Genomic DNA, 26,594 nt, shown 5'->3' on the forward strand with positions numbered 1-26,594 from the left:
CGCGAGAAGAGCCCACAACACTTCCTACTTCAAGATAGTACAAGCATCTGTCCTGACATGCATGGCTACCAAATGGGATCCCCCCCATTTTAATATCCCCCAAAGCAGGCTGACTTGGCCTACCTGCATCTGACACAGCATCTGTGACTTGAGGAAGTGCAGTATATTCTAACGCTGGTGGAACATAAGATCTTTTTCAGATAGATGACAGCTCAAACACTCCCATTTTTAAGTTTTGTACATGTAAGTGGAATGTCTTTAAAATAACTTTACATGGGTCTGAAATGTTTGATGGAGGAATCTCTCTTTAAAAAGTATTTTTGATTTCATAAAGGGAGAGGGAGACAGATCAATGAGAATCACCAATGAGCTGCCTCCTGCATGCCCCCTTCTGGAGACTGAGCCTGGAACCCACCCCTGCATGTGCTCTGACAGGGAATCGAACCCTGACCTCCTGGTTCATAGATCAACACCCACCACTGTCACACGGGCAGCGCACCTTTCACTTAACTCCCATGAAAACATGTGCCCTGATTCATTGCTCATTATTTATTTAAATGAACTTTTAAACACCAAAGTGTTTGCTGAATCATTTTAGAATGAACAATTGTTAGCAAGTACATCACAACTCAATTTTTGAACTTGGATGTGAATATGCTTTGAATATACAGTGAGGGCAGAATTACAAATACTTCCCTTTATAAATTCTGTTCAAATCACACCTCTAATTTACCTTCCATTTAGAATTCTTATTTCAATAAATAAAAGGGAAAGCCGGCATTTAATTTATAAAGTTTTATTTTTGTATATGTGCTAAATCTTAGGACCTGTGGACAATCTTCAGTCAGCCTCGGCTTGAAAAAGGCTGAGAAGTGTGTGATCTGGTGGTGAAATTTCCTTTTGGGAATCTGGGTTTCAAAATAAAAACATTTCACTGATTTCTAAGTTTAAAACATAATGGATCTTTCCCCCTTTTTTCTCACACCTCTAAGTTTGGAGGAGAAGTGCTACATTTTGTTTGCAAACAAACGAATTGTCAGAAATACGATCAGCAGCAAGGTAATACATTGAGCATTGGGGGGGAAGGTGTGTTCTACTCGCTCGGCAGTATGTAGGTACCTTCAAACTAGAGACCAAAATCGGGCACTTATAATGAATGAAAAGGCAATTTTCTTATCCAGTTACAATTCTAAATAAGGCAGGATATCCACCAAATGAACCACAAAATTCAGCAGAGTTCTTGGGAGAACCTAAGCTGGAAAAATACTAAAAAAACAAAAACAAAAAAACACTGAAAGGAACTATTTTGGAGTTATCTGAATATTCAGACTGCTGCTTTCGTTTAGAAATGTAATTCAAATAAAAAAGGACCCTCATCTTTTTAACCACTACAAGGATTAAATACTTAAGTAGTTGTTATTCACTAATAAAAGTTAATCATGAAAAAATATAAAACATTTTAATAATTCTAAATTTGTATACATAAGAGCTAAAAGACACAAGGCTGGGAAATTATTACTGAGAAAAATCAACGAAAGACAAAAAACCCCAAATAGGATTGTGTTCTTATTTCTGCCTCTACAATGCTGAACATGGAGTCTGGCTGGTGGAGGGCTTAGAAACAGCAGCAATATGGTTTTTACCAAGTTGTGCACTAAAACACTTAGATCCAACAGGGCAAAGCCCTTGCTCACAGATGAACAGTGAAAATATCTTCAGTCTTTATGTTAACAGCTTCTACCGTCTTCTAGAAAGTAATCATGCCATTTAGAATTCTGGGGATACTTCTTCGAAAGGAAGACTAGCGATTCCGCAACAAACATTGAAAGTAGGAAATATATATATGGCTCAAGAAATCAGTTGAGGGATAAATAACCTTTAGGCACTTCGAAGACTTGAAGTTTAAAATGTGCCATTTATGTTCAGAAAAAGATCTCAAAATCACCACTACGTTGCTCTTACAATAACATGCATCTTAAAATTTCCGGTTATACATTAATGCTTGCTTAAGAGTTAAATATAGAAAATAATTTGCACAAACAAAAAATAACTGTTCATTTCCCCTTGATCCTGGTCACAACACAGACCACTCTTCCTCAAATGGAGGGGAAAAGGAGTCACCAGCCCTCATCTGGCACAAGGGGACTTGTACACAGAAAGCAGCCTTCTAAAATGTCAAGCCATTCAAGCTGCTAAATGAAGTACATTTGGTAAGGAGTGGGGAATGCCAATCACCTCTCGGATGGTGAGATGGTGTATTTAACGATGGCAACTTGTCCAAATCAGGTGACCCTATTGCTAAGGAAGCTTGGAATTGAGCAACTTTTAAATTAAAAACGACCAATTGGAATTGAAACAGGTTCCGTCAAACAGAACACACTCAGATGTAATATATTTAAGGTAAAAAACAGGATCTATCTGGCGTCAAAATTTCCTAGTGTCACAAAAAACCTAGAAGCGCAGACTGACTGCAGAGAACTGCGAGTAAGATACCCACGGCTTCATCTCAAATATCTCCCCCTTTGATGACAATTTTGTCTCTGCTTTGATCGGTTCCAACCACAGCCTGTTGACAGAACGTTTTCCTGTTAACTGAACTTTAAAAAGTACAACTAAGCTTGTGCTCATTAAATACACATGTATATAAAAAACATACAAAAAGTACAAGATTGAGTCCGTTAGGGAGCGTCTACAGGGTCAGCTTCCTGTTTTCTCTAAATCCTTAGTGAAGGGCCGAAGGTCAGACCTCTCTGTGCACCAAAACTCCAGGGGCCTGACCTGGATTCAGTGCGTGCGGAGGCACGCTCCGTACAGCACTAACTTGAATATGCAGTCCTTCAGAAAACAAGGACAAAAAAACAACCACACACCAAGACATAAAGTTCTTCTTAAATCAAATTCTATTTGTGAATTGAGCAAAATAATTTCTATAAAACAAAACAGCAAAATATTTAAATAGAATAGGGTGAACTGTATCTGTGTGCAGGGGTATTTGGTTTAGACAGGTTCCAAAAACTTACACATATTCAAGTTACCAATTCTCTTGTCAATACAGTATCAACCGATGCGTTTATCTTTAAGTAAGTGTTTATTCTGAAATCACAATACCTCCATCACGGTAACTAACCAGTAGTTTCCTCTTTAATCAAACCCTGCTTCAAATGTTAAACCTATCTGGGATCAGGGAAAGGGAGCTAGGACAATTCTTGCTTTCAAGTAAAACTGGCTGAGCAAACTCAACCGGACGCGGACGCGTTGGTGTAGTGACACCAAGCTCTGTGGGGCTGAGGACTTCCGCTTCACGGGGATCCAGAAGGAAAGTTCGAGAAGACTCACCTAATAAGCTCTACCAAAGAAACAAAACAAGCACACCAAATACAGTCTTCTATTAGGCTCCGAGCATCCTGACATAGCAAAGTTTTGCATATTTGTCTTAAATGTTTTGAAATTCCCATCACCGACACTCAAGTCTCTATCCCACCCAGAAATTGACCCGTCAAACATCAGGTGTAAGCCACGGATGTGAAACGAACTGGAAACCGCCCGTTCGCCACGTTTCCCCCCTTGTTTCCTAGTTTACGTTCTAGGCAGAAGGAAAAGCCGCTGTCCTGGTGATGTGTCCTCACGGGCACACTAACCTGTGGGAAGCCATGCTAAATGTCACAGCGTAACTACAGCTTCGAAAGGATGACCCTAAGGTCAGAGTAAAAAGGCAATGAAAAAGATCTAGAAACAAGGTCACATCACCGATTTTCCACATCAACCGAGTCATTGCAAGGCTAGCAGCCCGACACTGATCAGAATGACACTGACTCCAGTGGCAGACAATGAACATGAAGCTATCGGTGCGGTTGCCATGGATGGGCTGTTTGGTGGCGGTTGGGTTATTGTGTTTTTGTGAAGGGGCTGACCTGACTGCCGCGAGGCAGAACACTGGCTGCCGGGTGCACTGGGGAGAACGAGAAAATGAACTTCTGTCGTTTTTGTAGATCTGAGAGTCTCATCAAGAAAAAAGGTTCTTGCTTAAGAATTAACAGTCAAACATTAATATACTATATACACCTTTGCCATTTACACATTAGCATCAGGCCATTTATTACAAAACACTATACACTTTCCACTGCAGGCGGGTTATATATGGACAGCAAATTTCTGCAGATAAGACAGTGAATAAACTTTCCACTCCATGTTGATTAGGAATAGTTTTTTTTGTTGTTTTTTTTTGTTTTTTGTTTTTTTTTTTTTAGTTTTAAATATTAACCAGACACAGAAAAAGGTTGGACTGTAAGGCCTGGGTGCACAGTCTTGATGGAACCAGTTAGGCGTGTGCGTTTCACTGATCCTTCGTCTGAGGCGGGGACACTTCTTCACTGCCTTCGTAGTTTTCTTGTGCTCGTTGGCCAGCTCTCTGAGGGTTGTTCATGTGATGCGCCGCGGGGCCGGTGTACGGCTGTCCGTGCACATGGTTGTTCTGCAAGGGGAGAGGACACAGGCATGTTAACACGGTGATGTATGAAGCTGAAACTTCATAAGCATGGGCTGAAGGTGGTGGACATGTAAACACTTCCTTTATCCCTGGGACTTACAAAGAATCAAAACGCTTGGCCTCACGGTGGGGACAAAAAAAAAAAGTCTGAAAGAGAGAAGCTAGCCTAGATGCAAACCCCAATGCCCCATATGAGGGCAGCGCGGGTCTGCATAACCTGTGGCCAAAGGGATTTTCAGATCCAAGTCTGACAAATAAGGGACCACAGCTCATTATTGCTCGTGGTCAAAACATTCAGAAACAATTACCTGTGAGCCGGAGCACGTGTGTTCTGACTCTCCCAAGCACCTAAAACGTGCACACGCTACACCTACCCTGCCCACTTCTCTGTACATTCCCACCAGCCAGGCCGAGCTGGTTTTTCTGATGAACGTTCTATAATTTGTATTATGCAAAGTCGAACATGCAATTTCTAACCATTGAACGTGCTTCTATCCCCCGAGATATGGGAAAGAATGCCTTAAACGGTATCTGATCTGAAAGTATGGCTCATGCACTGGCAACAGCATCTCCTGGGAACTTGTTAAAAAAGTCGCATCAGCAGCTGGGGTGGGTGGGGCTGCGCTCTGAGCTGTAACAAGCCCACCAGGAGACTCTGATGCCTATAAAGCTCTGAGTTAATCACATTGGGCTTTAGAAAGAACTCTCATTTAGAAAGTTTCTTCATCCTAATTTTATTTAGTTATTGATTTTACAGCAAATTTATGGACCTGTCAAATCCTTGATTCTCCCCCAACCATTTTTACTGTCTCGCTTAGGCCAAATAACCAAGAAATCCTTACTTTATTGCCATATCTTAATGTCTTCACAATCCATCTGCAGGCTAAGCCTAACAGGAGATGTTGTCATAACCCTTTGTACTAAACACTATCCTTTTACACTGACACGAGTTCTCGCCATTTTGCCAACTTTCCCTCCTACTAAAAGAGGGGCACCTATCTGACCAGAACAACTCCACAGAGGCAAGTTCCAGCACACCCTACCATGCCTCCCTCCAACAGGCCCGTCTGCTCACGCCGCCAAAGCTCCTCTAGATAATCCATTACTTTCATTACAACAAAAAACGAAGCCTTTAAATATGGCATAAAACTTGATTCCTGGGGATAAAAACACACACCGGCCCCCACTTACCTGTTGATACTGAGATCCAGGGGAGTGGGGGTACAGCGGGGCATCTTCGGGGGGAGGCGACTCATGCTCATCCGGCGCATCTTGGTCATCTGGCTCCTAGTGTTAGAGATTTAAAGAGAGAGAGTCATATAGGCAAACTCAAGTTTATTTTAACGTTCTTTCTATTCGAAATAAAAAATTAAAAGATCTATAAAACTGACCCAGTAACAACTTTTGTTTTACTGCAGATAAACAAATTAAAACAATTGAAAAAAAATTCCTAATTTGGATTCTCTTAGAAATACTGTATTTCAGGCAATTTTATAGAAATTTCTCGAGAAGGCAGCTCGCAGCTCTCTCAATTACTTAAGACCACATGTAGTAAGCACTAAAGCAAACCAAGACCCCAACATCATATTTTTACATTATCGTTAACACACAAACACTAGCCTACGAAGTAAAGAATTACTTTGGCTTCTTCCATTCCTATCTGCTGCACACTGGTGGCTTTGTTTACCTCCTCTGGACAGAGTTCACAAGCTTTTGCAAGGGTCATCCTAGCACTATGTGATCTCTCCAAGAAATAACCATTTGAGGTCTCATTGCTTTGCACCGGAGGCGACCAGTTATTGTACGTGTACTGAGGGTTGCCAGTGTACGGTCGTCTTTCGAGCTCATCTCCAAGCCACTCCACTGCCCAGGTCCACTTTCTTTTCAGATCTCCGTTGCCCTTCGAAAAAAAAGAAAACGATTTGTGCAAAAGGTCTCGGAATCCTTTTCAAAGTGAACTTAAAATGACAACTCCAAATTCTCACGATTCGGTCCTTTTAAAACAGATTCCTTCATTTGGACTCAGATTTCTACCAAATTGAAAGAGAAAATCGTCACCTGCAAAATCTGGTAAGCAACAGGACAATTGCTGAAGAGAGCCACCATACACTTTATGCACTGGTATGCTCGCTTTTGATAGTGATTCTTAGAGCGCTGGATTGTGTCAAACAGCCCATCTCGGTCGTCTGGGATTCCTTTAAGTGCGTTATGAATTCTGAAAGAGAACCAGATATAAAATAAAAACGTCTAAAATCAGAGAGCAGCTAACATTTATTGAGTGTCTACTATGTGCCACTCAATATCTTTGACGTAGTCATGTACTCTAATGCTCGACAGTAAGTAGTTACCAATCTCTTGAACAGATGAGAAAATGGGTAGAGGGGTTAAACAGCCTGCCCAAGCTCATGTAGCCGCCTAGCAGTCTGGCTCTTACCAATTTATTAGCAATCCCAAAATGATATTGCTATGTATGTACTTCAAATACACGACCAGAGTGAGTAATACAAACTTTTAAAATTACCGTTTATAACAACTAAGTTTATGACTACTGTACTTAAGAACTTGCTTCATCAGTTCCTTTTCTAAAACTGCATTTCCAAAGGTAAGTCACAATCCAGGGACTCTGACACAGTGACATACTTTGGAAATCCAGAATTAACTTGGATTCTAATAATGAGAATATGTGGCAGGCAAAACAATTTTTACCAGCAACACTACAATTGGGCTGCTTGGCCAAGGATGGATGATTTCATTTCAGCTCCTGCCAAACTACAACAGAACAATATGCAGTCAATGATTTATTGTTCTGGCTCTCGATAAGCAATTTAAAAAAATGGTTGTGGCCAGAGCCGGTTTGGCTCAGTGGATAGAGCATCGGCCTGCAGACTGACGGGTCCCGGGTTCGATTGAGGTCAAGGGCACATGTCCGTCTTGCGGCTCAATCCCCAGTAGGGGGCGTGCAGGAGGCAGCCAATCAATGATTCTCTCCCATCCATGTTTCTCTCTCCCTGAAATCCATCAAAATATGTAAAAATAAATAAGCTTAAAAAAAAAAAAAGATTGTGGGGCAAGAATGTGCCTTGTTCCTTGTGTGTTCAAAACATCACCCGCCAGCAAACAAAATGTGGAATATATCCACATAGTGGGTTATTATTCAGCCACAAAAAAGCAACCAAGTACTGATTTGTGCTCTAACATAGATGAACTTGCTAACATGATGCTAAGGAGATGAGCAGTCACAGACGGACAGTTGCATGATTCCACTATATGAAGTGAGCTGGCAAATCCTGACCATTCTCTGTCTGTGAACAGGTAAATCCATAGAGGCAGCAGGTCGGTGGTTTCCAGAGGATGGGGGAATGGGGAGCGACTGTATAACTGGGTATGGGGTTTCCTTTTAGGGTGATGGAAATATTCTGAAATTAGACAGTGGTAATGGTTGTACCACTGTGAATGTACTAAAAGCCATTCAACTGTATACTACGGTGAATTTTTCTTGAAAGTGAGAGAAAGATCAACTGGTTGGCTCCCGTATATACCCCGGCTGGGGATCGAACCCTCAACCTTTTGGTGTACAGGACGATGCTCCAACCAAGTGGGCTACCCGGCCAGGGCTTGACTATTTTTACACAACCAAATGTTATCTCATGTGACCAATTCGGAAATGTAATCTAATTCTAAAAAAAGCCTAGGGCATTAATAAGATGAAAATATTTACCAAAGCCTGTGCTAGTTTTCCTTAATAAAATAAAAAAACTACTATATTAAGCATGCAATCTGGGCAATGAGAGAAAAGAGTAAAAATGAAATAAAGTTATGAGAAGAACTTATTGTTCATTCTTAAGTTTTTGAGATACAAGGGCACCAACCTGTGAGTCTGCCAGGAGTCCTCGATCAGCAAGATTTGCAAAAGCAGATCCAAATAGGGCCGCAGCTCGTAAGTGTAGGAATATGCAACCTGAAAACAGGCCAGACACAGTGAGTACCTCATTTGAAGGAACAACAAATCGAATTATCGATATAGGAATGTTTATTTTTCTTTAACCTGCCACAGAAGTTCACTGAGGACAGTAGATGAGAACTGAGGATTCTCCCAGCAGCAAAAACGAAGCAATTTGACGGTTTCCTCCGAATTACTGCAATCCTCAATGATTTTCTTCACATAACTTGTTCTCACAAATAAAATGTCTGCCACATTCTGCTGAATTGGCATGATAGGCTGGGATAAATTAGGATCACCAAAAGGGTTGGGAAGAGGAGGATTACCTAGAATACAGATTTGCCATCAATGAAACACCAATAGGCTCATTCACAACAGTACAGCTTCCAGCATACAAAACAGCTTATGGGCTTTTAAGTCTCTATTTTAGAAAAAACAGCATAAACTTTCAGTCTTGTTTTATATTTATTTATTCAATTTTTTAATAGAAGTATTCTTTTTTAAAGAAACATTTTTATTGGTTTCAGAAGGGAAGGGAGAGGGAGGGGGAGAATCAATGATGAGAGAGTCATCCATTGGCAGCAGGGCTAGGGATGGAGCCTGCAACTGAGGCTCATGGCCTTGATCGGCATCGAACCCAGGGCCCTTCAGTCTTCGGGCTGATGCGCTCTCCTCTGAAGTGAACCAGCTAGGGCAGAATTACTTTTAAGTGGGTACCGTGAGTGCCCAGCAGGATTACAGAACCACTGGAGGAACAGAGCATTTGACTTACCATTGATTGAGGACTGCATTCTTGACGAGACATTGCAACAGCGGATCAGCTGGGACACTACTGAGTACAGCTTGCCCAACTCAGCATACTGGTATTTGATGGGAGGACCTGGGCCCTCATCCAAAGACACAAGCATGAAGGTGGCAGGCACACTCAGCTTCAGAAGCTGTGTCTTCTCGGCCACGCCTACAATGAAGAGGGACGGGAGAGAGAGGGGTTATAGGAGAGGAATTCATTAAGATGGTACAGGTTTCAATCATAGAGTAGGTACGTCAAATATTTCTCTATAACTTTTATGATCAGAGAATTATTTAACCAGAACAAAAAATCTACTGAGTTTTATTGAATTTCAGAAGCATTAAAATGGTTACAGTGACCATAACATGCCGATCACACCAAGTACCCATCTGCTTCATTTAACAAACATTTACCAAGTACGACTTTGCAAAGCTCTCATCTTTGCAATCTAGTCGGGGAGCAACACAAAAATTTGAACACTGTCAAAAACAGTTAAGTATACTTTCTTTTAAATTATTTCTTTATTTAAAATAATTCTTGATTGTTGAAATTATTACATGTATCCCTTTTTCCCCCCATTGACTCCCTCCAGCCTGCCCCCACTAAAGCATCCTATCAGGGCAGGTAATGCGGGACCACTGAAAGGGAGTGATCAGGTGAGGTCAGGAGCAGGTTACCAGGAGTGTTGTTATATAGAAGTAATAGCATTAATAACAAGGTCATCTAAGTGAACATTCATATTATTCTTAATTTTAAGTGACTTTACTTCAACAAAAACTTATGTACAAGCCAGTCCTTCACCCAACTTGCTGAGCACATACAACCACCTGAGGACCTTTTTAGAATGTGGATGCGTTGGGCTGGCCTTGAGAATTGACTCAGTTGGTTGGGATGGGGCGGGACTAGGAATCAGTATTTAAAAAACCAGACCAATCTGGTACCACCGCTTTAGGAGAACAATACAATTGAGACAGAGATTCTGACCTGTGCCTACTGCAGACGTAAGACACATGCATAACTGAAGTACAAGGAGAAAAGGGCAGTGAAAAAAGTTTCAGACAGAATTCATACTAGGTTTTACAGAATACTGTTTCTATTTCAGACCAGCTTATATCTTATCAGTTGATTTAAATGGCTTCACCATCGAATACACTAAGAAGCATTCTGAAAACGGCAATGCTTACCTAAATTGGCATACATCACGAACAGGTTGAAATACTGCTGCAAATGGCGCCCATGCTCCGAGACTTCCCTTCTCAGGAGATTCAGCACCGCTCTCAGCAGGTGATCGCTGAGGCTTAGGTTGTCATAAGCCTGCGAAGGAGAACACATCAGCTGTTTTTCAGAAACAAGGTACAGGCGTGGCATAACTCAATTCGCATAACAAAGGGACACACGCATGTATATGTTGAATACAGGCAGGAGTTTCTGGAAGGACTGATGACACAGTGATTAAAAAGGGTTGCTTGTTAGAAAAGGGAATAGAGATCCAAGGTACATTTCAAAATAGAGCCTTCATACTATTCCAATTTTTTAAAAAAAGTCTATATAACAGTAAGTGTAAATTAAGTCACCGCATATAAATGATTCAACAGAGAAAAGTTAAAATTTTAAAGAACCGATAATCACTACTCATTGCTGTGAGCTACTTTACATGGAACCCATAGACATCACATTGTGTGGTGTGTGCGCACGCGCACATTAAGTAAATGTATAAAAGAGAGGCACATACATGTGGACTTCAACTTCCAGGTAAAGGAATTTACTTGTAAACAAAAAACCCAAGCAATTACCTGACTAGAAGGTCCAGGAGATGCAAAAGGTGAAGGGCATGGCCCATCTTGCAAGGAAAAATGCGCAATGAAAACGATCAGCTTTGCAAATGCACCCCTCACTTCCGCACTAGGGCACTCCAGGAGGTATTCAGAGAAGCGATTGGAAACATTAAAAAGGACGTTATGAGCAAACCAAAAGCGCACATTCTTGCTGTGGCGAAGGAGAATACACAGTGCATCATACCTGAGATAAAGCACACACACACAAAAAGAAAGTCTATGAATAGCAATTCAGGAACACGTTTCATATAGTACAGGGGTGGGTCTCTATGAACCAAATAAAAACCAAAAACCTTTTACTACTGGAGGGTGCTTCTAGTATTCAAATGATAGATGAATACTATGACTTCGTCTATTCTCACGGAGAGACAGAACAGACAAAATCTTGTATGTTTGACTTCTCTATAAACCTATTACCAAACTCTTACTAGGTTCACGCTGTCAAAACAACGCCCGCCCCTCCCTTAAACACCTTACCACTGGATAAGTAAAAATCATTATATCAACGTTATTATAATGGCCTTTACATGTTCACAATTAGAAACATAGGAAGCTCATTCTTTACCCTTTTAATCTATGGCAGTATTTACTAAAGGAAAGCTAAAATGCATTATTTCCTGATAAAATAGTTCAGATTTTTAACTATCACCCTGTAATCTTTTGTACAGGGGCTGTCAAAGATGATACAAAATAGCAGAAGCCTGCTTCTGAATAATAAAAGGCCATTTTTATTAATCTAAATCACTACTTTTATGTGCTTTCTCTCACTACTGCTACCAAGAGATTTTTAATTCTGCATACCAATCCGAAACAAGATTATTATGGTTTGGAAAAAAAATATATTAAAGAACCAAACTAAATGCTAGTAGAATAGGAATGAAAACGCTACGCAACGTACCAATCACTGGCCGAGCCACGGACTACTTTCTTGGTATGAAACCCTGTGGTGAAGAGGAACCTAGCAGCAAGTTGAATACTAATCATGGTGATTTCTTCTGCTTCAGGCAACAAGTGATCTTGCCCTAGAAATAAAATGCAGATATAAAAATTAGACTAATTTCTATGTCCAAACCCATTTTCAAACACGTGTACATTTCCACGAAGCCTCAGAAGTCTACTCATGAAATAATTCTTTTTAAAAAAAAGAATTATTTTTTAATTGATTTCAGCGAGGAAGGGAGAGAGAAACATCAATGAGAATCATGTATCGGCTGCCTCCTGCACGCCCCCTACTGGGGATCGAGCCAGCAACCCAGGCACGTGCCCTTGACTGGAATCAAACCTGGGACCCTTCAGTCCACAGGCTGATGCTTTATCCACTGAGCCAAACCGGCTAGGGCATGAAGTAATTCTTAGTTCTCTCAAGCACATTCCAAACTAATGTTCGAGTCAAAAACAAACTGTTATAATAAACAAAAGCTCCAGTTTTCAAACAGCAAGACAATATACTCTCTTAAAGCTAAGTCTTCTGAAATTAGACTACAAACAACCAAATGTGAAAACCAAACATGTTGATGCCTAGTAAGAAACCCGTGAGTAGAGTAAGAGCCGTGCTTTATCATTAAGCAGCTACATTTTTTGGACACTCACCGGGAGGAGGATTTAAGTAAACACCATTACATGTAAGCAGTTTTTTCATGAACTGAAAATATTCCAAACTGTACTGCATTCGGTTATGCATGAACTGCACGTTCTGTTTGCGCACACTTCTCTCGATGGCCGATGGCATGACGATTTGATGGGGTCTGCTGGTGACAGCGAGCTCGGATATGTATCGTATCAACTCATCGCCTTGGTCTATCGTGTCCAATCGCTCATAAAAGAGTATGTAGGCGTTCCACCACCTTTTCTGGCGCCTGTATGACATGCGCTTCATCATGTGATCGAACACTTCTCCCATGTACTCTCCCCCGAAACACTGGTTTTTCATTTCTTCATCATCATCCATTTTACACTCTGTCACATCGCCGTCATCGAATTTATACCAGCGATTTCTCTCACCGTCCACACCATTCCTCTGAATGATGTAAGAGTAATAGTGGCCACCACTCGCCTGCCCACTGTGGACAAGCACACCCACGAGCCTGTACTTCGTGCTGCCCGCCGCCTCGCCCTCGGACTGCTCGTTCTGCTGAATTAGCTGACTCTCTGGGTTCACATTGTCTCCCTCCAGCTTTGCGACACCTGCCACCGTGTAAGGCTCCATGTCCAGCTCTCGAGGAAACTCAAAATAATCATTGAACTTGATCGCACACTCTCTTTCCCAGTCATAGTCGAATCGTTTCAGTTGAATAGCAAGAACAGGAGGTAATTTTTTAATTAGCAGGCGTTTTACAGTATCAACCTAAAATAAACAGACCAAGTTACTCGAGGCTGCTCTCTTATAGTCAATCCACTGCAAAAAACAGACTTTAAAATTGTAAGTTCTCTTTTTCAATTGAATTCATTAGGGTGACACTGGCAAGTTCTCTTATGGCTAATCTGAAATTATGTGTCAACAAACAAGGAACACAAGTTAATTCTGTCACAATTGATATTTTAAAAAATATTAACTAAAACAAGTATGGAAATAGCTAATGCCATTTATTGTAAATTGCAAAAATTAGTAATAGAGAAATTACTCACTGCCTGGTTTTTACATTGTCATTGAACCATTATTACTTGTTTGATGTCTACTGTTACTTAGTGCTGTGGGTGGCAGGCAGTATGGCCTTACAACTCACCATCTCAACCTCTAGACTTTGACACCTCCCTAGGTGGTGTGTAAGGCAAAAAACAACAGAAAACCCAACACACGTTAGTTCTACGTGAGAGGGTTTGGGAGCCCCCCCCCGCCCCCACACACATTACTGTCTGTCTGAATTCTCTCCCCCCAAAAGATGTTAGGTGCCCATAGATAAAAATAATCAGGTGGGTCTAAAAATCTGATCCAAGTGGTAGAAGAAATCTGATGTGGCTAAATTCTTGGTCTTGACAAGTAACTCTGGACATGAGAGAAGAAATGATAAGTTCTATGACTCTAGCTTCGAGGATTTTAGTAGCAGGTTGGTTGAGTATGAATGAAAAAGGTCTGTGTTTCAGTCAAGAAAATGTGCTACTAAGGTATTATGGCTGCTAAACTGATTCCCTCTTACCTTACTCACCTGTTTTCCCTACCCTCCCAGACTACTTTCTCTCAATCTTCTTTCCCTGACCAACCTTTCAATCACTTACCATCTCAACTGCCCTCAAAAGCAGGGTAGGAAATAAAGGTGACTTTTAAGAACAAACACCGTCAACTTCTTCCAAATCCATTAAATGTAATCAGAATTAAGATAAATGAGATGGGACAACTCATACCTTTTTATTGCATTTCTCACAATGATATGCATTTGCACCTTCTAATAAATCTCCTTTGACGTATTGTTCCAAAGAATCAAGAAGATTTTGGTGATTTCGAATGTCTACATTCAAAGTTGTAAAAGATTCTTCACACTCGTATCTAAGATATTATTTTAAAAAAAAAAGATAAAAAAGCAGTTATTCCCGTCTTCTAAACCTTTAGTTGTGGGCATGTGCAGTATTTATAATACAACATGAAACCCGTAGCTGCGTGGAAATGTCCAAAGAGCATGATCTTAGTAAGACCCTGAAGTTAAATGCCTGCTCCACAACGGACTAGTCACACACAGCCGAGATGCTGGTTTAGGGCATTACTAGTCTAGAGCAGGGGTGATAGGCTGCGGGCCATTGGTCAAATCCAGCCCTGCGCCTGTTTCTGTAAAGTTTTGTTGAAACATACCTACCTTTACCTACTGTCTGCCTGGCTGCTTTCACTAGAACAAAGAGTTGAGTAGTTGCCTCAAGACCTCACAGCCCAAAAAAGCCTGTAATATTTATTTTACTGCCTGGCCTTTTACAGAAAATCAGTCATTTCCAAATAAATTTGAAAACTAACTAAAACAAATCAAGGACTAACAGGAATAGATAACTAAAGAGCTGGCTATTTTGCTCTAGCCAGTTTGGCTCAGTGGATAGAACGTCGGCCGGCAGACTGAAGGGGCCCAGGTTCGATTCCGGTTCAAGGGCCTATGCCCGGGTTGCGGGCTCAATCCCCAGTAGGGAGTGTGCAGGAGGCAGCCGATCAATGATTCTCTCTTATCACTGATGTTTCTCTCTCTCTCTCTCCTTTTCCCTTCCTCTCTGAAATCTATAAAAACATACAAAAAAAAGTTGGTTATTTTATCAGCAATTAAAAACAAGAAGTATGAACAATATAAACTGATGAACAAAAACAGATCCAGAGACATAGACGCATCGAACAGACCGTCAAAACTCGGGGATGGGGGAGAAGTAAGAGATCAACCAAAAGACTGTATGCATACATATAAGCATAACCAATGGACACAGACAATAGGGGGTGAGGTAGCTAAGTGTAGGTAAAGGTGAGGGCCTGTGCTGGGGGGTGGGAGCAGGCTGGGAGAGGTCAATGGGTGAAAAAGGAGACATACGTAATACTTTCAACAACAAGAAAGAACTAAAAAAAACAACACGTAAAAATGGGAATTTTATTGTCCGCCTAATGTAATGTCTTTTTAAAAAAATATTTTTATTGCGTTTATTTCATAGAGAGAGAGGGAGATAGAAACATCAATGATGAGAGAGAATCATTGACCAGCTGCGTCTTGCACACCCCACACTGGGGATCGAGCCCTAAACCCAGCCATGTGCCCTGACCAGGAATCGAACCCGTGACCTCCAGGTTCATAGGTCGATGTTCAACCACTGAGCCACGCCGGCTGGGCTGTAACACGTCTTTCAAAAGGACCGCAAGCTGTGCAGGGTACGCGAACAATGACATGCCCCTGATCTGAATGCTTTAACCTAACAGAATCTCTCATTCACACAGTATTACTCACCCCAATCATTTCCCGACGTTCCAAAGCAAAGCAGCCCACCAACCATACACACACACAACCCATGAGGACCACATGGAATGCTGCTTGGGCTTATGGAAAATACTCTTACTGTGATATTTTGGCAAAAACTATTTCAAACCAACATTAATTGATAGATTCCAAAACAAAATTTCCACATAATAGGCATAAACATTATCAGTAACGAATTTTCAATAGTTATTGAACTATTTTCAATAAGTCCTGATCAAACAATTTCCCTTTTAAGTAAAAAAGTCAATTTGTTTAGTCAACTCTTGCTATGTTCTGTGAGGAAAACATACCTTAAGGATAATGACCATAATCAATGCTATTTTAAAAGTCAGTATTTCAATTGCAAACACCAAAAAAAAGGTCAGTATTTCATTTGTATAGGAAATAGTGCTCCGTTTCTGTCATCTTGTAAAGTCACTGTATTTATAATATTATAATTATTTTAATTCTAAAACAAAGGACAAATTTATAAGTAACATATGCATCGGTATGGAGAATGCTATTTTATTTCCTCACAAATAACCATACATAAAATGCAAGAGTATGAAATAGTAAGAGATTATACAGTAAAAAGAAGCAAATATCTATATCTATCTATCTATCTATCTATCGTCTATTTATCATCTATCTAAAAGGCTAATAAGCAAGTGTCACCACAAGAGTTCAACCAGGAGACAGGGAGTTCTCTCTCCCTCGCTATGACATGTGCTGACCACCAAAGGGCAGTGCAGAAGGAAGGAAGGCCCTGATCGGCGGCCAGGCCTAGGGACCCTACCTGTGCATGAATTTTGTGCACCGGGCCTCTAGTTATTTTATAAAAACAAACTCCCAAAGTAGTAAGGTATACACAGTATATAATTCATCCAGCCTGAGTTATTTAGTCATCAGTGGCATACTCCACTTGTATACATAACTACTAATAAAAATTTTATTTTTGTTAGTAAATCAACAGCACAACATAAACTTAAACTATGTAATTAGCACTTACCTATGTGGGCAGCCTTGGCAAATCTTCTGATCCGCAAAAGAACCTCCTAAAACTTTACTTAGCATAGCAGGATGTCCTAAGGCTTTCAAAGCTTCATCTAAACTATCCACCAAAGAATTAAAAAATTCTAAAGCATCATGTTGCTCACGCAGATTAACAGGCTCACCCCAAAGCCTAGAAAATGAATGGAATAAAAGATGTAATGTGACACTCCCAGGACAATATATTCTTCAAGGGTGGAAACATTTTCAGGATAAGTGACTTTTTTTTTTTTTGCCCCTGCAGTTATTTGTTGAAGGAAAAAAATAAAGAGACTAGAATCATAGAATTTTGGTATATGGACTTAATTAGTATCCTGATTTTTAAAATATAGTAATAAATAATTATGAGAAGAGGATATTAAGGATTTTTTAAAAGATAGGACAATAGAATTATGGTTGTATTTTTCAAAAGACATCTGAGATACAGACTGAAATATTTATGAATGAAACTATGCATGAGATTTGCTTCAAAGCAATCTGGAAAGACCTGTAGATGGGAATGTGGATTAAACAAGACTGGCCATGAGTTGCAAACTGTTGAAGTAGGGTGATACACACTAAGGGTTTATACTCTTCCCTACTTCTATATGAGAACTTCTCAAAACAAAGGAAAAAACTGTAACATCCTCAAAGACTAAAGAATGCTGCCTCCCCTTCCTCTGACACTTTCTTCCTCCTCCTTTGAGGACAATGAGCAAAAAGCCTAACTAGGAAGTGTGAATATTACTATTGCGTAAACATAAGGAGGCCTTCCGACATCTATTTTGGAAGTTCAATGTATTGAGCAGCTCACAGGTGTAAGCAGTATCCCCATCCCCACCCGCCCACGGCTTACCTGAACTGCTTCCAGAATCCTCGGGGCACATAGTACTGCAGCCGAGAGGCAGCCAAGTGGCCAAAGATGACCTGCAGGTGTCTGAGGACACCGATGTTGTACTCCTTCCTGTCCTCTGTCTTACTTAATGCTGGCTTGTCTTCGAATTGCTGAGGGTATCCAAATACATCATCTCTGGGATCAACATTGCTCTAGAAACAACAAGTACCATGGATGAGCGAATCTGACTTTAAAATATACTAAAATATGTTCAGACAAATGCCAATTAGTGAACAAATGACCTGTATGTCTACTTTTTATTTCCAAATAACTTTGAATTTATAAACTGTAATTTCCAACATTTCACCAGAGTTGTTCTAAAGGAAGAACCCCAACCATGCATCGCAGTGGTGGGCAATACAGATGATACAACAGCGTAGGTAGCGATGAACTTAGACGAATGGGACCTAAATGCAGGCTCGGCACTGTAACTGGGTAACTTTGTACAAGTCAGTTACTTAACCTTCGCAAGCTTCAGTGCCTTCAAATGTAAAGGGGGGCAACACATTCTTCATGTAGCTGTTGTATTGCATGAAATAACTTTTGTGAAACAAACTGGAACCTTTGTACGTGGTTGGTGGGAATGTGAAATGGGATCACCATTGGGAAGAGTTCCTGTGAAAATGAAAAACAGCCCTGGCCGGGCGCCTCGGTTGGCGTGCTGTCCTATAAAGCTAAAAAGGTTGTGGGGTCAATCCCTGGTTGGGGCGCTTATGGGAGGCAACCGATAAACACACACACACCCTCGGATGAGGATTAAAAATTAAAATATAATCACCACATGACCCAGCAATTCTACTTCTGGGCACACACCCAAAAGAATGGAAAGAAAAGTCTCAAAGAGATATATGTACGCTCATGTTCATGGCAGCGGTATTCACAACAGCCAAAAGGCGAAGCAACCCAAGTGTCCACTGAGAGAATGTGGCCTATCCATACATGGGATACCATTCCTCCTGAAAAGGGAAGGAAACTGACACATGCTTTGACATGGGCAAACCTTGAGGACAATATGTTACGTAAAATAAGCCGGTCACAAGACAGGCATGGTATGATTCCAATTATGTGAGGGAACTAGAACAAACTCATAGAGACGGAGAGAGACTAGGGGCTGCAGAATCGTGTCTGAGACCTTCAGCTAGAATAGACAATTTCTAGTCCCTGCCCATGAGACCTTAGTCTAGGGAAATCAGCACATAGATAAAAACACGAAACAAACCCTCAAACTCACGCAGCGCAGCAGAGTGCCAAGACAATACAAAGCAGAGGGCACACCTTCTTGGCAGAGAACAAAGGTGGGACATCTTATTTGAAATTGTGTATTTTGCCTGCCTTGTTTACTTGTTGCCGGTACAATCAGATCTCTCTCATTGTGCTTAACTGGGCATCTCAGACATGTCAGAGGCTACAGAACTAGAATCTGAATTTCACCTTGCCCTCAGAGCAGTGGCTCTTCACCAGGGATGGGTTAAGCAGCCCCCCAAAAGCTCTGCTAAAAGGCAAAGATACTTATAGGGGGCGTGCTGGAGGCAAGCAATTGATGATGTTCGCCTCTCATCAATGTTTCTATCTAACACCCTCCCTTCCTCGCTCTCTAAAAATTTATTAAAAAAAAAAACTAACTAGTTTCAAGTCTAATAGATAGTCCATGCCAGAAGATTCTAGCTTTATTTCCCAACATATGTCAACAGGCCCAATGAAAGTACAACACTCCCTGAGGGAGAACAGTTTTTGGTATCAGAACTTGAACAGAAAACAAAAAACGCTAATATAATAAAACATTTACCTCATTGTCCTGCTTCTCATCCCCAGACATATCATCATCTACATCACTACCTGTGCCTTCAATGGCAAGAATACCATTCCGGATGGAGGGGATCATGTAGAGCTGCTGGATCACAGAATTCATGTAGCAGGTAGCACCGGCATTTTTCAGCCCCACGAAGCCTTTGGGAGGGCGGGGTCCCACAGGGGGCAGATATTCCCACTCAGTAAGTGCTTCACACGCTGAAAGGAGAGGAGAGATTCTTAGAGTATGGACACAATCATTTTATCCACTTTCAGCTCCATTAAGCTGATAAACGAACATCAGCAACAATTCCACTCCCACAGACACCTGAAGTGGAGCTCCGAGCCTGCATTTTACCCTCAACAAACCTAAGACACACAGCAACGTGCTGGCACTATCCGGATTCTTACCCACCTGAGAACCCACATTTTAGCGGGTGTTGCTTCTTCTAATGGCAGCCTCAAGATTGTACGATGCTAATTCCTACATGCTACCTGTACTTTTAGCTTTATAGTTTAGTCATTATGAACTTTCCACTGTTGTATGTTTTTAAAATGCCTTCAAAACGCATGCTGGCATTAAAGGTTATATAAACACATCAATATATTACAGAAGGACACCTGTTTTGGGTAGAGTAGCTACAGGTCTAACCTTTAAAGCAGTCAGTTTCATCAGAATTTCCTAAAACGTTATTTAAAATGACCTATTCTGAAGTATAACATATCAAAAATAATGATGTTCTTAAAAATTTACTGTCATCAATTATATCCTTTATCTTTGTAAATAGCGGTTTTCTCTTAAGGAAAAAAAAAGGCCTCTGTTGTGCTTGATTTTTTCACTCCTGCTTTTTAGGTCACTTCCTGTTGCCCTCATTCGTTTTGAGCTTCAGCTCCGTATCCGTAAGATCTGGAGTCTGGAGTTTATTTCACGGGCTTCATAGGAGCATTAACTGAGGACATGAAGCGCAGGAAAATGTTACCTTCTCCATTCCTAATCTTTCAAACCAGATTTCCCATATGGAAATAACACTAAAGAGCTGCTAAGTGAGGGCTTGGAAGGTTTCCACTGCATGAAATTTGCATTTTAAGTTTGAACTCTGGCTTTTATTTTGGCTACATATCACTCTGCAGTTTGGGTTTTATTCCAGATTTGATTGAGATGAAGTTTATTTTGCTCAGTACTTACACTACACAGAGGAAGGCAGTTAACAAACATTTGAAAACTTACATTAAGGCTCCCTCCTCACTTATCATGGTCTTAAATTATACATCCATTTGCTAGAAAGGTTAAACTAAACCAGCTGCTGAAAAAAAAGGCTGAGTTGAAGATGGTTACTAAAAAACCAGGAAAACAGAATTTGCGTTCTCGTTATCACAACATTATGGAATACTTACTAGTTATTGCTGTGCCAATGTAATACATTTCAGTCAAAGACTCTACTATCTGCTTGAGATTCCTCACACAGCCAACAGCTAATGCTACAAGTAACTCAAAACCAGCGTTGATGGTAGCTGGTGAGCTGCAGACGGGGATGGCCTGTTCAGCGGGCAGCTCTCCGTTCCTCATGTACTGCAGGTACACATTGGATGCAGGGAAGATGAAGTCATCAATTAATTCCTAGGAGGGTCGAAAGGAAGATTGGTATTACAATGACATAATATCTATGTGTCATTATATATTTATGTTGTAGATGGAATTACTTGTCAGAACCCAAGACCTCATTACATCTCAAGAGAACTTATTTGGATTTTCTAATAAAAAGACCCCACTTTGTAACACTACAATGAACAACCATACACAAGTTTGTCTCATCTTAGTCTGACCAAGTGAAAAATTCTGATTTTCTAAATAGAAAAATCAAATAGTGCTTATTTAAGTTTATAAAATACATAGTAGCACTGAAATTTTACTTAAATTTAGAAGGCTACAATAGGACCAACACAACAGACTTACTTTAATGAGGCTAGCACCTCCCTTTTCACAACCAATATGGTACTTTTTCTCCGGGGTTTGAAAAGCCAGCAGCTCTTTTGTTACCCCCAGGTGGCCTTCCAAGATCGTCTCCTCAACACCTGTGTCACCTGTTCTCTTAACTTCATCCTGCCAAAAAAATCAATGAAAAAAATCAAACATCCAACTTATGAGAGGGAGGTAGCAAGGGAGGGAGAAGCCAGAACAAGAGAGGGCTGCACAGACATGCGGAAACCCCTTCACACCTGTCCATTTTAAGCCATTTCTCTTCAGAACTTTCTAGAAGTAGCTCTAGACGCTACCAAAGGCTAAAAGCTACAAATCTCTTCAGAAAGCAATTCCCATACAATTCTAAGTAAAAAGTATCAGGTCTTAAGAGGAAGAATTAAATTAAGCGCTTATCCTATCAGATTTATCAAGAATGCATTTTAAAAGTTGAAGATTTGTAAAAAGGTCCACGATTCTAAAATGAAAGGTGAATATCTGCTTACCAAGTCTCAAGTGAAACGAAACATTTCACAGAACTAGCTACGTATCCATCCTGTGATTACCGAGTTACTAATGTCCACCAACGCAGAGTACATTCGTCAGTCCTTTTTATTACTCTTTGGTATTTTTCATTTAACCCAAATGCTCAAAACTATAAACTATTAATCAACTACTCAACTTATTGATATGGTAAATGCAACTTACTCTAATTCTCTTCAGCCAATCGATTTCATTGTTGAGAAGAACTTCGGCGTTGGGTATATTAATGTTACTGTTGTAAGCATAATTCAGAAGGTGCCTCAGTAGAGTGAAGTAGTCACCCGAGTGTTTAGCTCTCTCCCTGGCTGTGCTCTGAAACAATAAAGCAGAATAATATAAATTCACGCGCCCCTGCTCAGAATCCACTTCTTAAAAACTCACTTAAGTAGAGATATCATATGGGAAATTACTCATCTTAATGACATGAACAGACCTCTCTAACTTCAATGCAATCAAACAGCATGACTTCCTGAGTGCCCCTTGTTTAAAGAACATTCCACACCGACAAGCATAAAAATGTCTCACCCCCAAAACAGTGAAGAGCAGCGTGATGAAGAAAAGCAGGGGCCTGTGGCCCATGCAACACCTGGTGCACATCAGGAAGAACTGCTCCTGCGCCACCTGGCGGACAGTTCTGCAAGAAAAAGGTTTCACGTTTAGTGTTTCATTTTCATGAAGGAAAAAACATTATAATCCTGGTCTCCCTGCGGTGGGTGGGGAATAAGAGATAGAAAACGAGTAAAAATACAAGCATACAAGGTAATACCCCCTAAAGCCAGCAACATACATACAGGAATTTAGGTTGTGTGTCAAGAACTGTACCCTCAAATTGCCACTGCAGAGTTTGAAGGTGCCTTTTAACACACGTCCCTTGGAAAAGACAAGAAATAGGCCACAGTGAGCCTCACGCAGCTGTGGTGTGAGGTGAGCTTAGAACTGAAAGCGCAGCTCACTGTAAAGAACCTGACAGCACACGCTGTGTGCACTCACCCCCTCCTGGGGCTTTTGAGGTTTCTCAAACCCCACATGGTCCCATAAGGCAGAGGGATTTTAGACACTGTGGGTTGATTCCGGTGGAACTCATGCTCACTGAAGTCAGGAGGACCAATTTTCTGGGGAGAAATAAGGTGGTGAAGGCCTGGGGTAGGACAAGATCTGGGTGGAAGGGGACAATGGGAGTGGGGCGGTGGGGAACATCTATAATGCGCTCAATAATAAATATAAAACCAATGTCTGATTAAATACTTTTCAAATGCAAACGAGGGCCAATAGTTGGTTTTTATTCTCAGTGTAAAATACAGAAGTTCTTACCATAACTCTGCCTTCTGAATGTCATACTGAATTAACAACTTAAATAAAAAACAAACACCTTGTAGCTAGGTATTCAAGATGGGAGGCTAATGCTCTACTCAATTTAAAATCTTGTAAACTAGATTTTTAAAACGGGTTAAAATATTTACCTGTTAGGTAAAACGAAATTCTGAAATCGGAGAAAAATTAACGTCACTTTGGGAATGTTGGTGTTTTGCAAAGACCAGAACCAAACAGATACGGGTCTAAGGAAAACACGCTTAAATAACATTTTCCCAAACAGTAATAAAAGCTACGGAGACAAACCGTTTTGGCTTCTGGGACCCATTCTGGCAGCAAAGTGACCCCTGCACACAGACTCACAGCGTTTCTTACGGCGAGAGGACTTACTTGCTGTGGCAGTGCAGCAGTAAGTCAATAATGAATGTTTGCCAAGCCTTGTCCTTGCTGAGAGCGTCCAAGGCCGTCGGAATCAAGGCAAAACACAACGTCATCACTTCCAACGCTTCGCAGCAAACCTGCTCATCTTCCAAGTCCAGCTCGTTGCCCATGTTGGACTGTAAAATGATAGGGTAAGTCATCTAGAAATGCATTTAAGGAAAAGTTCATACACAGCTTCAAGCCAGCGTGCAGCCCGTCCCTACTCGCTCACACCATCTGGCCTCAGCTGCCATCTGCAGCTCTTGGAGTAGTAGGGAAACGACGACAGCTGACAACAGAGTCTAATTCCAGTGTTTCCCCTTCCCAGGGAGCTGCGGGAGCGCGGGCCACACCACCTGCTTCTGCCCGCTGGACTCCTAGAGACCTTCTGAGTCCTGTTCTTGGGCACCAACAGCCATTCCTTCCTAGAGAACCACTCTGCCCCACAGTTAGGGACCCCTGACCAGTCCCACCCCGCAGCGCACCTGTAGCGCCATTTTACTCTAAAGCAACTCTTAGGTAAATAAATGTTAAGGAAGGTTTTCCAACCTACAATACGTCTGGGTAGGTAGTTAATAAATTCTAATCTGACTGTATAAGAAATTCATAATTGCAGCACATGCCTCGAAAAGAAAAAGCACTCAAACATTAGCTGAATGAATCAGCCATGTACCATGTGGTACCATATATGTACTACAGGACACCAACATGCACCCCAGGCAAATCAGGGTTACGTCGGCCACAAAAGGGAAGATCTACAGTGACGGCAATCCTACAGCTTAATGTCCCATCTAAACATGCGGCTCTGGCCGGTGGTGCTCTGTGGGTTGGGGTGCCAACCCACACACCGAAAGGAGGCAGGTGCGATCCTGGGTTGGGGCGTGTACAGGAGGCAACCTATCAATGTTTCCCTCTCTCTCCACCCCTAACAAACAAATAAATAATTATAAAGAAGTGGCTATCAGGGACAGGGACATATGACAGAAAAATCAGAGTCAAACACCACCTTTCTTATGTAAATAATTTGCTCAACCAAAGGGAGGTTGGAGGTGATGCCTGACTGGCTGACACTCTTGCTACTTCTGACCACTCTCAGAGAATGGAAAATACAACTGACGGCCAGCTAAACCCAAATCTCCACAGGACAGGAAGGTGGTGAGGGAAGAATAGTGAGGATGGAAGCCATCAAATTCAGTATTAACATTTATTGAAAAGAGATAGATTTCTGTGATAGCTCTTACCTTCTCATAAATTTTAGTGATTTCTTCATTCGGGCTAAATACCAGCTGTAGAGCCCCGCACCCGGAGGCCCAGATGATTTTCTGAATAGCTCTAATCACGCAGATGTCAGGCATGTATCTTGAAGCCTGTGAGACAGGGAGGAATGACAAGAGTAGGAAGCATGTGAGCGGAATAAGCACTGAAAAAGCAGACATGTTTCTTCTCGGGAAGGAGGAGAAACCTGTGTTCAGGTTCCCATGTGGCCTTGCGGCACCACGCAGTGCACCTCCAAGTTACCGCCTGGCCTCATACAACTCCCAGAAGAACCGCAAAAAGACTACAGGGGTGCTTCCACCATCCCTTGCCTCGTGGCCACACAGACACTTGTCCAGAATGTTCACAGCAGCTTCACGCAGGACCAAAAAGGGGGAACAATCCAGGTGGCCTTCGCCAAGCAGATGGACAAACGTCATGTGGAATATTCACCAGGGGACGCCACGCCACAATAAAAAGGGATGGACTAATGGCTCCCACAGCGCAGACAACTTCCAGCCATTATTCGGCGTGAAAGAAGCCAGACATAAAGGAACCCCCAGTTTGCTCCCACCTGTATGAAGTTCTAGAAACAGAAAACTAGTATATGGTGACAGAAGCTCAGCGGTCATGTGGGGCAGGGGTGGAGGGAGATTGGACCGCACAGGAGCACCCAGAGAGTGTGATGGGATCATGTGCCTGTGGTTTTACACACAGAGGCGTTTGTCAAAATTCACTGAATTACAGCCGGGCTGGCGTGGCTCAGGGGTTGAGCGTCGACCTATGAACCAGGAGGTCACCGTTTGATTCAGGTCAGGGCACAGGCCCGGATTGCAGGCTCCATCCCCAGTGTGGGGCGTGCAGGAGGCAGCCGATCCATGATTCCCTTTCACCATGGATGTTTCTCTCTCCCTTCTCCTCTCTCTATAAAATCAATAAAAGCAAATTTAAAAATACAATTCACTGAATCAGAAACTGTAAAAGCGCGCTATTTACTGTACATAAAGCACTGACATTACTAGTAGACAAAGCTGATGTTAAGGGAGCTTCATTTAGTCTAAGACAGTGACTAAAGCGAGCAGTGAGCAGACCCAGGAAATGCAAGCCCTAACTGGTGACAAGGGTTCATTCTGAATGAACAGAGGGTCAAAGGTAGAACACCACCCCCCAAAAAGCCCCCGGAGGCCAGAGTTTGAGCGGCCAAGCACCCACCTCGTCGGAGACCTGCTGGGCCAGGCGGATGGCCACATTCCTGAGCATGCACTCAGACGATGGGTTCGGGATGCTCTGCAGCGCGCTCTGCAGCACCACGGCCTGGTCGTGCGTGACTTGGTTGACCTGCAAAAGGCAACCGTTAACCAGACTCGCTTGTTCCTTGCCCATCACACTCCCTCGGGATGACCCCCTTCCACAGACAGCACCCCACGGCGCCAACCAGG

At 41.7% G+C, this 26,594-nt stretch overlaps 1 protein-coding gene across 5 annotated transcripts in view; it reads right to left on the reverse strand.

Annotated features, from left to right (window-relative positions):
- Positions 1 to 3,980: 3,980 nt before the first annotated feature.
- The window catches only part of USP9X (ubiquitin specific peptidase 9, X-linked), a 52,222-nt gene continuing 29,608 nt past the window's right edge, over positions 3,981 to 26,594 (reverse strand). For 2 of the 5 annotated variants that reach the window (XM_006752808.2, XM_006752807.2), the window contains exons 23-44: positions 26,368 to 26,493; positions 25,143 to 25,268; positions 23,872 to 24,038; positions 22,696 to 22,804; positions 22,336 to 22,482; positions 21,625 to 21,771; positions 21,066 to 21,288; positions 19,669 to 19,889; positions 17,844 to 18,034; positions 16,968 to 17,141; positions 14,391 to 14,532; positions 12,642 to 13,395; positions 11,950 to 12,073; positions 11,010 to 11,235; positions 10,401 to 10,530; positions 9,199 to 9,384; positions 8,532 to 8,752; positions 8,356 to 8,444; positions 6,545 to 6,701; positions 6,174 to 6,386; positions 5,678 to 5,773; positions 3,981 to 4,471 (exon numbers count right to left, since the gene is read on the reverse strand). In XM_006752808.2, the coding sequence (XP_006752871.1) occupies positions 4,334 to 4,471; positions 5,678 to 5,773; positions 6,174 to 6,386; positions 6,545 to 6,701; positions 8,356 to 8,444; positions 8,532 to 8,752; positions 9,199 to 9,384; positions 10,401 to 10,530; positions 11,010 to 11,235; positions 11,950 to 12,073; positions 12,642 to 13,395; positions 14,391 to 14,532; positions 16,968 to 17,141; positions 17,844 to 18,034; positions 19,669 to 19,889; positions 21,066 to 21,288; positions 21,625 to 21,771; positions 22,336 to 22,482; positions 22,696 to 22,804; positions 23,872 to 24,038; positions 25,143 to 25,268; positions 26,368 to 26,493 (4,107 nt within the window). In that variant the 3' untranslated portion in view covers positions 3,981 to 4,333. Of the gene's footprint in view, positions 4,472 to 5,677; positions 5,774 to 6,125; positions 6,387 to 6,544; positions 6,702 to 8,355; positions 8,445 to 8,531; positions 8,753 to 9,023; positions 9,115 to 9,198; positions 9,385 to 10,400; positions 10,531 to 11,009; positions 11,236 to 11,949; positions 12,074 to 12,641; positions 13,396 to 14,390; positions 14,533 to 16,967; positions 17,142 to 17,843; positions 18,035 to 19,668; positions 19,890 to 21,065; positions 21,289 to 21,624; positions 21,772 to 22,335; positions 22,483 to 22,695; positions 22,805 to 23,871; positions 24,039 to 25,142; positions 25,269 to 26,367; positions 26,494 to 26,594 lie in introns of those variants that run through there. The other 3 variants (XM_006752806.2, XM_015558421.1, XM_015558428.1) reach the window with 2 other exon arrangements.

This window comes from Myotis davidii, unplaced genomic scaffold (assembly GCF_000327345.1).
Source record: "Myotis davidii unplaced genomic scaffold, ASM32734v1 scaffold530, whole genome shotgun sequence".
Lineage (NCBI taxonomy): Eukaryota > Metazoa > Chordata > Mammalia > Chiroptera > Vespertilionidae > Myotis > Myotis davidii.